Genomic DNA, 16,791 nt, shown 5'->3' on the forward strand with positions numbered 1-16,791 from the left:
TCCCCTCCCAGCTTCTTGTGCACCTCCAGCCTCCTCGCTGGCAGGGCAGCAGGAGAAGCTGAAAAGTCCTTGACTAGTGTAAGCACTGCTTGGCAACAACTAAAACATCGGTGTGTTATGAACATTATTCTCATCCTAAATCCAAAACACAGCACTACACCAGCTACTAGGAAGAAAGTTAACTCTATCCCAGCCAAAACCAGGACAATGTATGTCATCATCTTGTCACCTGCAATTGAGGGGACTATCAAAGTGCCCATCCTAGCACTAGGAAATCCAGAGTTAAGCAAGCCAAGCAGATTTTTACAGGTCTTGATGCCTTTGACACAGGACACCTTTCTAAAAGCAGCTTAATCCCTCAGTTCTCAGTCTAATTCAATAGCAGTTAGCCCAGGCAGAGTTAAAGACTTTCCACCAGGGGGTGTGAAGGTCTTCTGAAGGCTCTGACACTGTTTAGAGCAGTGACCTACCATGGTCACTAGTCCTAGCAGCACTGATGCACAGCCAGAGAGTACTGGCCATTCTGTTAATTGCAGATATCTTTAGATACGAAACATAGGAGACACAGAGCTTGTCTGCTCTAGAAAAGACCAGCACCTCTACTGTAGATTTAGTTTTGTTCCACATATAGACTGAGCCACCATCCTTTTAACAGTAAAAGGAGCTGAAATTGAATTAGAAGACACTCCCAAGCTTGGGAGAAAACCACAAGGTATTGCATTTAAACCCTTAAAGTAACATGCAGCCTTCTGTGTAGGTAAAAATCCAAGAGAATTGGAACCCCTGGAAGTTGATCAGTTATGGATATGAAAACCTAAACCAGTTTGGTTTGAAAAAAGTTACATCCAGTTTGGTCAATCAAGACAGGCTTCTTCCTTTAAGAGAAAAAGCTCCCCATCCTCCCTAGCACAGCTTGTGTCAGCCTTATGGCCTCCATATCTGTCAGAACATTTCTACTCTAAATGGAAGTTACCTAGTTGAACACGTGTAATGCATAGTCAACTCCAGTGGCTCAGCATCAGTACTTCCAAGCACTTTTGTGCATCTTCTCCAAATGTATCTATTACTGCTTATTTCACCATAGGACAGATTCACTTGTCACTACTCACTTGTCATTGAGAGTGTCCTTTAATGAGGAAGCTGAGCTCTCCTATTCAGCATTGATAGATGATCTCAAATGCAGTCATAAAACCTATCAATCTTGCCAGGTTCTAGTAAATGGGCAGCAGTCTCAAGCACTAGTTCACAAAGAAGACAGTCTGGAATAACTAATTTCTTGCCCCCATCAGACTGAAGTTGCTGGCCTTGAACTTCAAGAGAAAGATATACAGGAGAAGATGACAAGGCAGCAGCATATTCCTCCTCTCTTTCAGGAAGGCTTGCAAATTGGTGGCTGAATTGCAAGACTAGATCTGATCTCTCAGATTCAGCTCTTGGTTTCATATGAATACCTCACTCTGCATTGGCTTTTCCTCAGTATTCTTCTCTAAGGTGAACCTTACATGAAATTTTTTGAAGTAGCAGCTGCTCTGTGTATCCCAAAGTCAGGTTCAGGCAGACAACTGTGTTGCAACATAGCTACCCCTGTGAATGCCATTGTAGGTAGTATTGGTGGGCTGAGCAAGCTGGCCCAAGAAAGCTGACTCAAATAAGCTGCACTGCTGTGATTTAGTCCCTCGACTCCCCTCCCATCTAGAGGGACAAAGCTTTTCAACAACATCCTGGATATCAAGAACTGGCACTGGTGCATCAACATCTTTTTTGGATATAGTGATATCAGCTATCTGAGGGACTCTTCTCTATTTCTAGGAGCAAAGATCAGCTTTGAGAATGCAGTAATGTGACTGTACTATGCAAATTAACTTCAGGACTAATTTCACTGGTACCCAGAGTACTTGGTAGAAGTCTTAAAGCTTCTACATGGTTCAAAACTTTAATTAGTAATATTTGCTTGATGAGTTGGTCATGCCATTAAAATAAATTGATGAGGTTGAATAGCTAGGAGTTCTGCCTGAAGAATCTTATTCCAGCTGTACTCAAGTCTGCCACTACATCAATATCTACATTAACAGCCTGCTTTTATGTTTCAAAGGAGGAAAAATTGACCAAGAAGTTTTACATTTCCACAAGATCAATGTATTACTTGCTGTAGGACTGAACAAGTGATACTAGTAAACTGGCCACTCCATTTCTGTCAGCTATATTGAGTTTTTCAGGGATTCCAGTTAAGATGACTGTTGCACTGTCAGCTGCTTCAGAACATAGACAGCCCTCTTCCCCCACATATTGCTAGACTCAGCATACAAAACTTTCAGTAAGTGCACTTCTTCCACATTTAATGTGGAGTCCCAAGCCTGCATGGATAAAAGTTGTACTTTACAGTCTTGACTGCCTTGATTGTATAGCTTTAAAAGAACAAAAACACATTCCATCTTACTATAAGCACATCTGCCTTCATGTAGAGTAAATGCAAAATTAGATGCCTTGGAAATCCATTCCACTTGCCTTTGAACAGAGGAAAAAGCATTCTGAAGCATTTCACCTGCTCAGAACCATTAGCAATACTGCTAAATCGAGCTAACAAGCAACTCTAAAGAAAAACTTAAGAGATTTCATACAGTCACACTTAGCTTACTTGCACAAGACAGTTTTAGTGAACTAGTTACTTGCAACTCCAAGCCACATGCCTGAACTGACTAACAATAACTGATGAGCAGATGAAGTTCTGGCGTAACTCACAGACATCCCCTGTCCCTGTTAAACAGCATTACTATTGAACAAGATTAAAATGCTAGTGGAACAGACAAGCTTGAACTTTTAAAGGGAGCAGTCCCAAATCCAGTTGGTCTGAACAGTGTTGGCTCTAGAGACCAGAAGAGCTGGTTAACTGACAGTATTCCTTCTTACCCACTGTTTGGATCCACATTGTTAGAGATTAAAGCAGCTCTTCAGGTCACTATATGGAAAGCAGTTACTAGTGTCAGATGGTAGAAAAAGAATCATAAGACTTTGTTACTATAATTTCTGCTCACCCTTTGAAAGGCAGTGACAAAACCCAAAGTGTCTATTTCAAACTATATATGTGCATACCTCAGGTAGTGTTTTTACATTTCAGAAAGATTCTCATGATGATTAGAGAAAATATGCATCATTACACAAGCTGATAATACCTCACATCTGCAATCAAAGTAAACTGCTGTAAGCCCATTGTAAGCTCCATTGTTCATCCAATGCAGGATACCTTTTCAGAAATGAAAAAGCAGGACTATTTTGAATGCTATAATTTTAGTAATAATTTGCATAAATTAACAACAACACTAACATTAATTTCAGCTGTTCAGGTAAGCATTAAGATAACCAAACTAAACACTGGATGAGCAATCTTAGTATGTCCTACTGCAAGATTATGTCAAAGTTATTATTCTGAACCTAGTGCAACTACCATAGTTAGAGGATTAGCAGCTTTAATTCCATTTTCTGGAGCTGAATTCTGGGTTTGTCTCCAGATAACTAGACCCAACACTTACTTGTTTATGAATTGTTCAAGAGCCTGCTTCCTTTCCTCTATAAAGGAATCATCAAATATGCCATCATCTCCTCGGAAAGGGAGCTGACGGAGAAGAGCTTTTCCTGGTAGAGGTGGTACCACAACCTGAAAGATTAAAAGTATCCTTAAGTGCAGCCTATAAGTAAGTTTATACATCTCCTGTGCCACCTCTTCCTCCTAGAGGACCCAACTCATCAATCACATCCCTAGTGAAGTAATAAAACATGACCAGAGAAGAACAGTATCTGCCATAGAGGTAAGTTGAATTCAAGTAGTTTAACTCTGAATTAACTCAAACCCATCAAACAGCCTCCAGCATTGTACAACTGAGGTTTGCTGAAAGACGGTGTTTTAGTTCTGGACATTTTCAACCACAGTATCTGCTCTGTATGATATATATGCTTTATAACGTAATGATAACATTTCAGCATCACTACTCCTTATACATCTATGAAGACTTGTATTTACCTTTCATTTTACCCACCTTGCTTTCTCTTTCTAGTTCATTCCTTAGCCATTCAAAGTCACTGTATCTTCTTCTGACTGTAGATTCTTTCAATTTGAAGATAGGTAGATTTGTCTGAAAACAAGAAGATAAGCTATTGATTAGACAAATTAGAAGTTTTGATAAGCAGAAGCAAGAAACAAGCTGTTAAGTTACAAATTAGTTCCACTTCAGCAACAACAGCAGCATTGAGAAACACTCAAGATAGAGCTTTATCTGTACTTCCGTAAGCTACATGGGTAAGCTCTGCCTCAAACTGCTTATCTGTGGGCCTCATTTATATGGCATCCTAATCACTGGTATTTTGCCACCATATCACCTAGCAGAACAGCAGATTTGCTGGTCACTTGAGGAGATGTTTTTAAGGTTGCACAAGCATCTTCTATTCTTACTGTTGCAGGAGCTGGATTCCCAATGCCAACATACATACAAAATCGGGGCGGGGGGGCAGGTTAAGAAAAAGCCTTCTTAATCCACACAGGCTCCTTTTATTGCATTCAAGGGAGTGTTTCAAGTACCAGCATAGGACATTAACCAAGCTTCCTGTACTTTTCTGCAACCTGATACAACATGGCCTCCAACATCTTTAAAAGCAAAACCAGTGAGTCCTACAGTGAAACGATTCAGGACAGATGAAGCTGAATATTTCCTAGTACAAGCTGCCAAGTTTGGATAGCTCCAAAGAAACCAACAAGGCTGAGATGCAACACAACATTCACTGATGATGAGACAGACTGTTTTGCTACAAAGTTAAACCAAGCAGAGCTTGATGAGGCAGAGCTTTCCTAAACAAGACTAGGAGTCAGCACCCAACTCTAACCCCCTTGAAAGAGACATCAAATGGGAGCCAGGCTATAATGCCACACAAGACCATGTTAAATATATGAGCATTTTGGTAGGTGTCCTTTCACTAACTTGTGTAACAGCCTATATTACTTCTTTTCATTCTTGGGGTGTAGGGTTATCCCATCGTTGTAATCCAACTTCCATGTTATTTTAAGAGTAGACATCGAGAAAGCACTCTCCTAATGACATCCCCAAAATGGAAAGCTCCAAGATCACAATCTGAAGCTTAAATGTTGCTGAGATGGCAAACTGGCTAGAGTGTTACAAAAATGTTTGCAAGAGCTATGTCCTACTAAAAGCAAGACCAAGAGTCTTTAATTGCCATACATAACCAGCACTAACAGAATAAAGCTTACTGTTGTCAGACTGCATATTCACTGTCTTATACACCTTGAAAGAAGACTCTCGAGGAGTACTGTAGGAAGCTGATGTTCACATGGGACTACAGTTATCCCCAGTCTTCCTGTTGGCAGAAGCACAGTAGTCATTCTCAGCAGTGCCTTCTGGTTTTTGCTGTTTTATTTTAAGTTGTAAGCCATCTCACTCAGCTTCTGGTCCCATTTTGAGTAGATATCCCTGTACGATATCATTTGTAGGCTGTTATGCTTAAGCTATCATTGAGTGATACTTTTGGCTGCTCAAAACAGGTTTAATTGCAGAGATACTTTCCTGCACTAGGCAGGCCTGTGACTACAGGCCAATGTATTACTACCAGCCAATAACGAGTTTTCGGCTGTCATAGTTCAAAAGTACTTGAGAAGTTAGTTGTGTACTTTCACATTATGCTATTTAGTCCATGATTTACAGATTATAAAGTACAGAACAGTATTTTGTTATGAAATCTTATTGCTAAATGTTTAAAAGTATTGAAGCTCTCCTTCCCAGGTAAAACATTGTTGATTGTACCAGTGACTAATAATAAAATAGCACTTAAGACTATTATGCCAGAAGTCAAGCTTTATAAATAAACATTCATCTTGAGGATAAGAATACTCTACTCAAGAGTGAATAAAGCTAGGTACCCCAGAGTGCATGAAGGAGATTCCCAGAAGTGAAGTACTGGATTATTTTTCTCTGATTTCAGCTATTGGCTTTTTAACCAAGTTCAGCCTTCAGTGTCTCAGGTAGAAAGTCCTTTACAATATTTAACATCTAGGCTCTCACCTGCAGAAAATATTCCATTCCTGTCTCAAGTTACTTACAAGAGGGATTAAAACTGAATAAAAGCAGCTAAAAAACAATGAGTTCCCAGGTCTTCAGGAACTCTTTTCACGCTTCTGGGCATGAAGTCTATAAAGTTAATCTCTAAACAACATATCAGGCTTACAGGTACAATGTGGGGGTAGAAGTGCCAATTGAGCTCATTTTACCTTCTACATTCCCTTTTGAATTTTTGACATGCTAGCCCAGCTAACAAGTCGGAGAAAAGGACAGTTAGACTACTTGTTTTCCCTTCAAGTTGAAAAATCTTCTCCAATTTAAGCACTGGAAACTTTCAAACTGAAGTGTATGCTAGAAAGGTGCCATTAAATTAAGTGGCTTACAACTTGACAACTACATGCTAAAGGGAAGTATGTCCCCTGTCCTTTGGTCTGGATATGAATTAGAGCTATCTGTTGAGATCAGCTTCTAAACCTCATGTTCCTTAAAACCCAGAAACTGCAGCAATTCTCCTTCCTCTAGAAATTAGCACTGATAGAGCAGTGTTCTTCAGATATGCAGCTGTTAGAAAGGGTCTATTTAAAAAAGCAATTTGAGAGTCCTGTTTTATACTGCTTAACCTATTTACATCTTAGGTCCCTATTTTTAACTCAGGATATATTCACACCTGAAGTTACTGTATGTGCCTTTCTCATTAAGGATTATTACTCTGTTTGAGCAGACCACTTTTTCCTTCAGTAGGAAAGGTTTCTGCATGTCCTGCTGCCTCCATCTACCACAGATAGATGTTTTTCAATGAGCAAGCCAGTCAGCTGCTGAAGCACGGGCTATCATTGGGCAAGAATTTGGCAGAAGGAGACAACTCTAAGATGTCAACAGAAACTTTCAATTTCTATTGAAGTGTCACTTCAAAACCATACAGCATATCAAAGTTATTCTCAGCTTCACAGTTTATGTTGAGAGTTATCCTTGTTTAGTCACTGAGGTGCCAGTAGCTATTCTGAACACTTAGTGCTTTGTTTGCCTGCTAGAATAGAGATGAGACTAAGGCACAAAACTTGAAGTCAGGCTAGTTTCATTTTTACAAACATTTCTCCCCACACTCATTCAACATTATAGTGTCAGTTTTCTGGCCTGCTGATCTGCTAAGTCTACTGTCACGAAACTCATGACCCAGTTTGGCACAGCCCCTGGAGCATAGCTCATTCCTCTGATAAATTCAGCCTAATTACTGCAGCAATTGTTTCTTCTACAGTGTAATAATTAGTCTCATTTTTATCGAAAGCATTTTCAACAACTTCCTAGTCTGAAGTCATGCCTCCTAGCAGTTTGAATGCAAGTCCTCAACTTGAAAGGATTATGAATTACCTAAGACATTAGACAACCAAAAGTCACTAGTCAGAATTGCAGATAAAGTATTTTTCCAGAAGGACCAATAAACCAGCTCTGCAGAAGTCCCACATAGCCCAAAATCCTAAGCACAGAAAGATGCTAAGACAAGACAGAATCTGTCTAGCACTGTTTCTGTATCAGACTATATGTATATACCTATTAGGCTTTCTCTGACTACAGTCAAACTAACAGTCTGTATTCTGCTGGGTGAGTTAATGGCCAAGCCAGTACACCGGAATAAACATTGTCAGAACTGGTGCCAAGTTAAATTAGATAGTTAAACAGCAGATGACAAACCCAGATCCTTAAGTCACTCCTGCATTCCTCCACTCAGATGCCAAATGAGTTTCTACAGTCATTTGGCTAGTGTTCAACAAACTGGTAATGGGAAGCAGTGGTTGCCTGCTAATAGATTTCAGGGCAAAACCTGTATTCACAGAAAGCATGTTTCTTCAGCTACATTTATGTTATTATAACATATTCAAACTACAAGTCCAACTCCAAGCTCAGGAGGTTCCCAATTCACCTCAGAAGCAAATGACAGTCCTAAGACAGTAGCATGGATAACGAGATAACAGTCTTCTAGCTGTTACTACGGTCAATCCCTGAGCTATGCCCAGTTAGAAGTCTGAAAATTGTTTATGTATACAAGTGAGGAGACTTTCACAAGCAGAATGCAAGTAGTTTGAGTACCAGTCAATACCATCCATTCAGCTTCAGATACACAACTCTCCAATGCAGCCATTCTGGTATACAAGTTACCTTAAATGCAGGAGGATACTTTTTAAAAAATACATTAGTTTATAATTCAAAGTAATTTTAAGTGCTCTGGTATCTAGACTAGATTAATTTATCCAGTGAGTGGAAAAAGTCCTGCAGATAACCAGACTGGCTCCTATGAATTTGTTTCCAGACATGAACTGAATGCAAATAGCATTTGGGTTCCTTCAAAGAAGCATGCTGACACTCCACAAGATTGACTCTGAATGTCACTGCAGCCCAGTCCACCCCTACAACTGCAGAAACTCCACAGCTGTAGTTGTCCAGGATAGTTTGAGGTAAATTTGATTCATTCCCTCATCTGCCAATGTAACACTCAGCAGCAGCACTGCATTGCCCATGTCTCCCACTCCTAACAGACCAGGAATAAAACTGCACTGTTGCCATAGTACCTACTTTGATGTTGTCTTTTCAAGTAGGTTATGGTAGCCTTGATACAACTCTATTTCCATTAAAATATAGTGAGAAAAAGCACTCAGCTCACTTTTGATAGAAGTTTGTGGCCTTGACTTTCAGAAGCTAAATTCAAGCTTCTTACTATCTCTTCATACAAGCTGTAATCTTTGTCAAGAGACTACACCCTTTGGCTACATTTACAGTCAGACAATGGGAGCTCTGGGGTATTACAGTAAGTAGCATTCAGGGTGGATAAAAAAGTATTATGGTTTTCTTAATGCAACAGCCTGCTGTCCTTTAGTACAAGAAACTGGCTCTAGCAGTCCACTGTTATTGCAGAAACCTTGCCAGTGGTTTGTTTCCTTCCCGACTTGACATAAGCAGCTACCTCCCCATTTCCTACAATTATAAAAAGCAAGAAAGGCGGCAAACATGCTCTAAACTTCAGTTGCTAGGAGTTTAGATTTTTGCTATGTAGTTTACTGAAGGAAAACCCCTTTCCCCACTGCAAAAGGTCAGATAAGAGGTTGTTATTTTTCTAAGCTTCAGTCCTTTTGATCAAAGCAGAGTTCTACCTCCCCTTTTATCCACTTGGCGTCCAGGACTACTGAAGGTACATTACATGGAAAAAAATCTGAAGTTAATAGAACACTGAAAAAATCTGACCATATGTATCCACCCAAGTCTTAAACAATGCTGACTTAAGCTATACCAAGAACTATAGAACTTCCCACTCCACAGTACTGAGACATGGAGCTAGGATGTTTTCCATCTTAAAGACTAAGGCAGTAAAATCCTAATAGCAACACAACCACAAAGACTATCAGTCTTTAGACAAGAGTTAACCTTTGCCAAGTCCAATGCCTTGAGCCTAAAGCTGCTCTATGAAAATTAGTGTAGGGGTGTCTGGGTTTTTGCCAAGCAGCATTTATCATCACCTGATCAAGTTCACCGACATCATGAACAGCTGAATTACGGTGTGCCATGGTCAAAAGGCTCAAAGCAGGTTAAGTCTAGAAAAACAGATTGTTTAGTGATTCTTTGTTCTCTGGGTTGCATCCTCAACACCCAGACAGAATTAGTAACTCTAGATAATTATTTCAGGGTTAGCAAGCCAAAGCCTCCTTTGAAATACCAAATATTCCTTTTAAAGAGAAGGGATTGTTACTTTTACACAATTGCAAGGTGTAACTGCCATATGCTCTGGTTTGGCTTACTGTAAGGTTACCATTCATTTCTCATTGAGAATGACTGAAGAGGGATCATGTTAAGTCGATGCTTTAGCATCATTAGCTGACATCTACCAGCTACGGTCAAATGGGGCCAAGAAAATTGCAGTGAATTGCTGCAATTGATAGTTTTTATCAGGAACAAAAGTTTTAACGTGCTTTGCAAGCTAGAAACAGTCCAGTATCCCTACACTTCACAAACTTGCAAGAAACAAGAGATAAGTAACAAGTATAGAAGTACGTATACTAAGTAGCAAAAAATTCCCTTCCTATTTCCAGTTTTATTGGTGCAGTAACATTCACTTTCTTAAGTAGCCACCTAACAGCTACAGAAAGGCTGATAGCTCCTGCTCATTAATTTGTAGCACATCTTAACACCTATGGTGTGCTGCAGCTTAGGCCCATAGAAATAAAGCTTCAGAGACTATTTCCAGATATAGAGGTGGCTTTAAACCACTCAAGATATAGCTTCATTTTCTTCTGGATTTTACACTAGGTTACAGCTATACTTTCAAGATTGGCTTCGTGGCCAACACAAACTATACCATCGCATGCCCCAGAAGATCCTCCCACGACAAAAGTTTTGAGCTGGATTGTCAAGAAATAGCCACAGAAGGAATACGTTCCTGGATCTGTCTTCAGTTGGTAAAATATTTGGGTTTTATACCTTGATCAGAAGGTTAGGGTTTCTCCATCCTTCTCACATCAAAAAAGTTACAGCACCACCAGCAACTTCAGACCCTTCACTCAGTGCTATAGCTCCATAGGGCATTTGGATTACGTACTTACTAAAACAGCCTCCTTCAACTGGCATTGCTTTACCAAGTGAAAAAACTTTAAAGAAGATACTTCCCCTACAGTTAGAAGCTCATAAATCTACACTGCATTATTTATTTCCCCAGATGAAAAACAGTAGAGACCTGACTGCTCTAAAGTTCAAGTTGACACTTTTTTAGCAAGCCTTCTAAAAATAAAGATGTATCAAAATACTCTGGCATCACATGCCTACCTGGATCACAGCCATCTGTCCTACAAAGATTAGTCATTGTTCTGTTTGATTTGGTCTGTTCAGCACTGTACTAGAGTGCACTCTTAATACATTACAATCAAGGCCCACATTGTATGTGCAGAAATAAAAAGAGTTCAAGTCACCAGTCAAACTAATATACTAATAAGAAGCACTATTTAGAGACTCGGTTATTTTATTTACACAGTAAAAGATGTCACCACCAAACTAGTTCACTACCTTTGGACTAGACTCTTGAACCTAGTTTAATCAAAAACCTCTACAGAAAAATCAGCTGCTCAGAGCAAACAGACTTGTAAACCCACTCTCCCTGCTTCGGAAGTTTCTTTCATCCAAGCCGTTCCACTTCTATGTCTCCCTAGTCAATGTGCTGGGAAGTTCTTAGCCTTCCAGCTATCCTTTTCTGAATTTTTGCTTGAGGGAACAGCTAATGTTTGTAAAGGTGCAGCACCTAGACTGTAGAACAGAAAAATGAAGTCACCTGAATCAGTGCATTTTTATTCTTTGAAGAGGAATCTAAAAATAGCTAACTGGCAGCAATGTCTAAAATAGGGTATTAAGAGAGTAATTAACTAGTTTGAGCAGACTTGCAGTGTGATGCAAGATTTGCAGTAGTAGAGAAATAGAGAATTAGTGCTGATTATGCATTCCTAAACACATCCACACTGAGTCAGTGTTTAGTCATTACTCCACCACAAGCTTCACTGACTACAAAACTGAACAATGCTGAAGTCAACTACATGTACCAGCAGATCTGATTCTTCTCGTGGTGGGAGAAGAGTCTGCAACTTCAAACCCTGCTGAACACATGAAGGACAGGAAATTTGGTACCGTTCAAGGACAGAACATTTCAAAGACACATTCACCAGATCAAGAGTGCCACTTTGCAAAACCATGGCATAAGACAAGTGCTTTCTGAGCAAGTTATACTTTCAGTTCATTTACCATCTTACTTGGACTTGATTTGATCACACAAGTCAGACTCAAATCAGTCAGTCACTCAAGTCAGGCTACTATAAATATGCTGAAATGCAAATATTGTATCCAAGCTAGGTCTTGACAAAAATGGGTTAAGATGAAAATAAACTTTCAAAAGCAGCTCAAGTTTAGTAGTACTTTGATATACTTCCCCAATCCTTTGAGACCAATACTATTCTTAACACTGCAGGCACTTCACAACCTGTGTGTTCATTTCCTTCCCCACACTGGGCCTATGTAGTCAAGTACCTCTGCAGGTCTACAGAAGTCTTCCTGCAGAAGATACATGAAAGGTGACTGCTGCCTTAAAGAGCATTGGTGCCACCCAAATGATGCATTTCACAACATCTGGAAGCACAGCAGCGAGGCATTACCTTTCTACACCTCAAGACAAGCCACTGAGCTGTGGAACCTTGAGAAGCTAAGGTGTGCCTTAGTGCTGAGTTTAATCATACTGATTAGAGGCAACATGCCATTCAACATTAAAGAACAGAATTAATTAGAAAAAGGCTTTTTGTTTAACTTCAATCAAACCAAATAGAATTCTTTAGCTAGTTGGACTAGTAGCTCCTGTAACAGGTATTTTATTTTAGTTCTGTCAGTTTGAATATTAATGACTTCTCTGCAAGTTCTCACTAACCATAAACGGATAATTTAACCTTTTACTCTAGGTGACAAACCTCGCTAAAATGGGCAGCACAGAAGTCACTTTTACGAAATAAAAGATGAAATGGTGTTAACAAAGGGATATTTTTTCAAATGTAGCAAATTCCTGGATATCTATATGCTTTGTTGACAGTATTCTAACCAATGTGCTTATGTCCTATGGCACTGCTTTTACAGTGGGTGTACGGCTCTGAAGTATGTCACCAGTTGCTGGGATTGGAGTTAGCTTGTAAAGCTTAAGTCTTGTCTCCTTAAAGGATTTAGCAGCTGAAGCTGCTGCACAGAATCTGTTTGAGCAAAGATGTTCCTGTTGACCTGCTTACCAAGAAAACTATTTGTCTCAACTACAGTAGAAGTCAAATGATACGTGGAACTGGATTGAGGACTGCAAACGTGCTGTAGGATGATAACATGACAACTGTCATTTGTTCTGCATTTGCTTCCTGGAATTCAGAGGGAGGACTGGCTTACAGCCCATAAATAGTAACAGGTATTCACATGCTCTTGCTGAAGAGTGTTGACATGCACAAGCCCACCCTGAAAAGGTGTAACAAGTAAAGGGAACCACCACCCCTCTGGTGGTGGTTCCTGAGTGAACAGCTAGTAAAGACCGATGAGAAACAGCATATGGCATGCAAGGGTATTTACACAGAGAACTTAACTGTTGGTTCACACTTTTCCTCAAGAGGTAAGGGCAGTGAAATAGTTTGTTGTGTTACTTTAGCAGGCAGTCTAGCTGATTATGTTAGTTTTAACCACTGCGCAGTCACCATACTGTGATCATCTAGACACCTTTAGATGAGATGACTACTTTATCAAGTTTTATTTCACTAGAAAAAGCACTTGGAGCTTTATACCCTACTGCATTGTTCTCCTTCTAGCTCACCCTAAGCCTTCACACAAAGGATACCTTAGAATGGTACAAACTCACTGCCTAATGCTGCTGATGGAAAGCAAATTCTTAAGTACCCTGTCAAGAACACGACCCACTCAAGTTTGCTCTTTTAGCACTGCAGGATGGCATTTTCCATCACTTAACATTACTGAAGAAGACATTTGACTTTCATTGCCAAGCTGCACTGTAGTGGCATACCGCCACATTGTGTGCCTTTTACTGGTTGCTACAGTGGAAAGCTTTCTCATCACCTTCTCCAGTTTGCTGAGAACAGAATGTTATTTAATGCAAGTTCAGGCTCAGAAAGTCAAGACTTTGGCCAACTGACTATCTATGAGGTAAGCTGGCCAGTGGAAGTGCTCTATAGGTTCTACCTGCAGCACTCAGAGAGCTCAACTGCTTGTGGAAGTACCATGCATTTACCACAATGCACAGCCATCCTACTAGCCTGCACAGAGACACACGCTATGAAAAACTTTCCTAAGTACTGAAATACAATTGACTTGCTTACCCAGTAGTATACCGCTAAGCCATCTACCCAAAACTTTTGAGCTTACCATTAGGCTTTCCAACTTCCACCAGAAGTTGAGTACAGCAATACAAGAACTAAAGCATGAGGTTGTTCCACTTGTTGCTTTCCAAGCAACAGATATGCTTCAGCTGCAATACAAGTAGAAAGCTTGCCAATAAAAAGCTTTGGGGGGACTCTGCAGTATTTCACACAGGTACTTTTTGCAAAATATTAGTTATCAGACATCAGTTCAAGAGTCTGCTAGCAAGCTCAGTCTTTCCAAAAAAGTGAAGCTTTGAGATTCAGACAAAGCAATAAAGATAGAATTACTCTTGGACCAAGTTTGTAAACACCATGACAATGGTACAAGTCTAATTGCTTCAACACAAACTTGAATCTCAGTGTCCTCTCTGACAATGTTTCTGGCTTAGCATGATCTCCAGCCATAACATGAGGCTGTCCAATAGCTTTTACCAGAACTTGGCAGCAGTTAAGCCATCCATTTCTGCACCACTTAACATTTTAGTGTTGGTGCTAGTTGAAGACATAGCTTTCCAGATATGACACAGGTAACTCAATCCATCTTCTCAGGTTTGTTCTGCTGCCATTACTAGCACTGCTGGAGGAAACTGCAAGTGTCAGCTGCTACTTTCTGTGACCACAAGCAGTTGTCAAACCACAGAGGCTAGCTGGTGGCTACTGTCTGCCATGCTCCAACAAGCAGCTTATAGTACAAGGCCTACCTTTAGAAATACAATACTACAGCAATTCAAGTTCAAACTCTTCTCCCATGCTGAAATTTGCATATTAGCAACATGGTCTGTGTTCTGCTGAGAAGCAGTTAACTGATACAAGTTTAGACAGTGAACATAATTCTGCATGACTTGTATTACCTGCTCTGTAGCCTTCCAGCATAGAGACATAAAACTCAATTTTACAGTTCATGATAGCTATGAATGTATACAGCATGGATGCACTCTGTGTACAGTAGTACACAACTGGAAAGGGACTGATCATGTATTATAAGAGATAGTCCTGTATACAGGCATGCACACATGCAAGTAAGGAGGGTGGAGGAAGCAATGTTTATATAGTAGTCGGACTGGGAGGAAGAATAGAGGAAGGTCACAGTACTATCACAGTGTATGTTTGTTCAAGTCACTTCTAGGTCTTCATTACAACAGGAATCCAGAATTTTCTACCCCAAACAGCACATGGGCTAAGAGTAACCTGTCTCAAAACCTGTTTTTCTGCTTTCCTTTCTGCTGAAGAACTTCAGCTGGGGATTTAAAAAAAAAATTATTATTTTTTAATCCGAGTAAATTTGGTCTCATTCCCGAGGCCATACCATGGCTAAGTCCCTTTTGTATCATCTTCCCTGGATCCAGCAATTCCAAATGCTCAGTCTCATGGAAAGAAAAGTCATCAGGAATTTAAGGCACAAATACTTCCCAGCAAGGTAGAATTGCATCTTTCTGCTAAGTGGACAACTAGGGTCCTGATAAGGGCAGTGTAATGCAACACAAGTCGGCAACTTCTAGTTTGTCCTCACAGAGAGGCCAAACACAGGCTACAATTGTTTTAGTTTATTCTACCTGCCCTATGGACACATCCTGAAACATAAGAATAGCTACTGGACATGACAATTTAGAAGCATCAGAATTAAAGTAGTATTCTCCACAGTAGCTTTAGATCTCAGTTGATTTTGCTTTTTTAAGTAAAGTTAGACTAAGGTGAGAACTTAGACCTTTAATACCAAAAAATCCGCACAGCGTTTTAATCTTGTCTGAAGAATTTCAGGGACCAAGGCAGCAGCCCTCAGCTGAAGCCTTCCCTGCCATGAGGGCATACGCACTCTATGGTGTCCAGTGAAAGAACTCCTATTGCAGAGAACGTGTGCAGGGGGTCAATGAAGCCTCTTCTCCCTCTATTACTGCCTGTAATAACTGACCAAGTTCAATCAGCTGTGACAGAGTAAAGCTATACAAGGTAGTAGACTCAACCACAAGCTACAAAAAAAGATAAAATGGTAAGAGGTCATCTTTCTCAACCCAACTTATCCCCGGCAGCGTAGACTAAAAAGGTGCCCTGCCTCAAGTCCCTACCAGCCACAGGCAAGGACCATGCCGTAGATATTGCATTTTTCTGTCCACTCCTCCAGGCCCTGTTTAGGAAACTAGAAAGACCAGGGAACACAGTAATGACTTCACATAGCTTTTTCTCAAGCTCAAGACTACTAGCCTTTGGGGCAAGTCAGTGAACACAACCCTTCCAGCTAGGAAAGAGTCCAGTGCTACTAAGAAAAAGTATTTGATAGCACATGGTGAGAAACAGCCCGATTTATTAGGCACTCAATTCATATTTCACATACAGAAGAAAAGAGGAAGCCCTCCCCCATATACACTCACCTTATCACTTTGGCTAGCTTTGATCTAGCACATGTGCCCACTAGACTTATTTACACATTCTCTATGGGTTTTTGAAGCTGCTGGAATCCTGAACTTGACCTCCTTCTCAGGGCAGATCCACCCATATTACTACATCTCAGACAGCTGAGAGTTTGCCCTTTTCTATTTATTTAGAGACAGACAAGCAATTGCTCACAGTACAGCAATATTTCAGTCTAATGGCAGTTGTGCACAGCAGTGCCGAAAGAGCATTTGTCCTTTGGTTATCTTAACCGAGATGCGTTGCCTTAGCTACCACTAGACCACCAGAGTTATCAGCTCCAGTCACTTGCAGAAGCTGGGGCCTGCTCTCACGCCGAGGATGAAGTCCACTGCTGCTCAGCCATCACCTCCCCAGCGCTACTCACCGCATCAGCTGTGAAACGGGCCCTGAAGGACACGACGGCGGCA

The 16,791-nt window shown here is 40.4% G+C and overlaps 1 protein-coding gene across 1 annotated transcript in view; it reads right to left on the reverse strand.

The window, feature by feature from the left end:
- Positions 1-16,791, reverse strand: part of SNX3 (sorting nexin 3) — a 34,837-nt gene that overhangs the window by 5,762 nt on the left and 12,284 nt on the right. Inside the window, exons 2-3 of the mRNA XM_009279140.2 lie at positions 4,032-4,146; positions 3,528-3,652 (exon numbers count right to left, since the gene is read on the reverse strand). Coding sequence (XP_009277415.1) covers positions 3,528-3,652; positions 4,032-4,146 — 240 coding nt within the window. The remainder of the gene's footprint in view (positions 1-3,527; positions 3,653-4,031; positions 4,147-16,791) is intronic.

Source organism: Aptenodytes forsteri, unplaced genomic scaffold, assembly GCF_000699145.1.
Source record: "Aptenodytes forsteri isolate BGI_AS27 unplaced genomic scaffold, ASM69914v1 Scaffold339, whole genome shotgun sequence".
Taxonomy (NCBI): Eukaryota; Metazoa; Chordata; class Aves; order Sphenisciformes; family Spheniscidae; genus Aptenodytes; species Aptenodytes forsteri.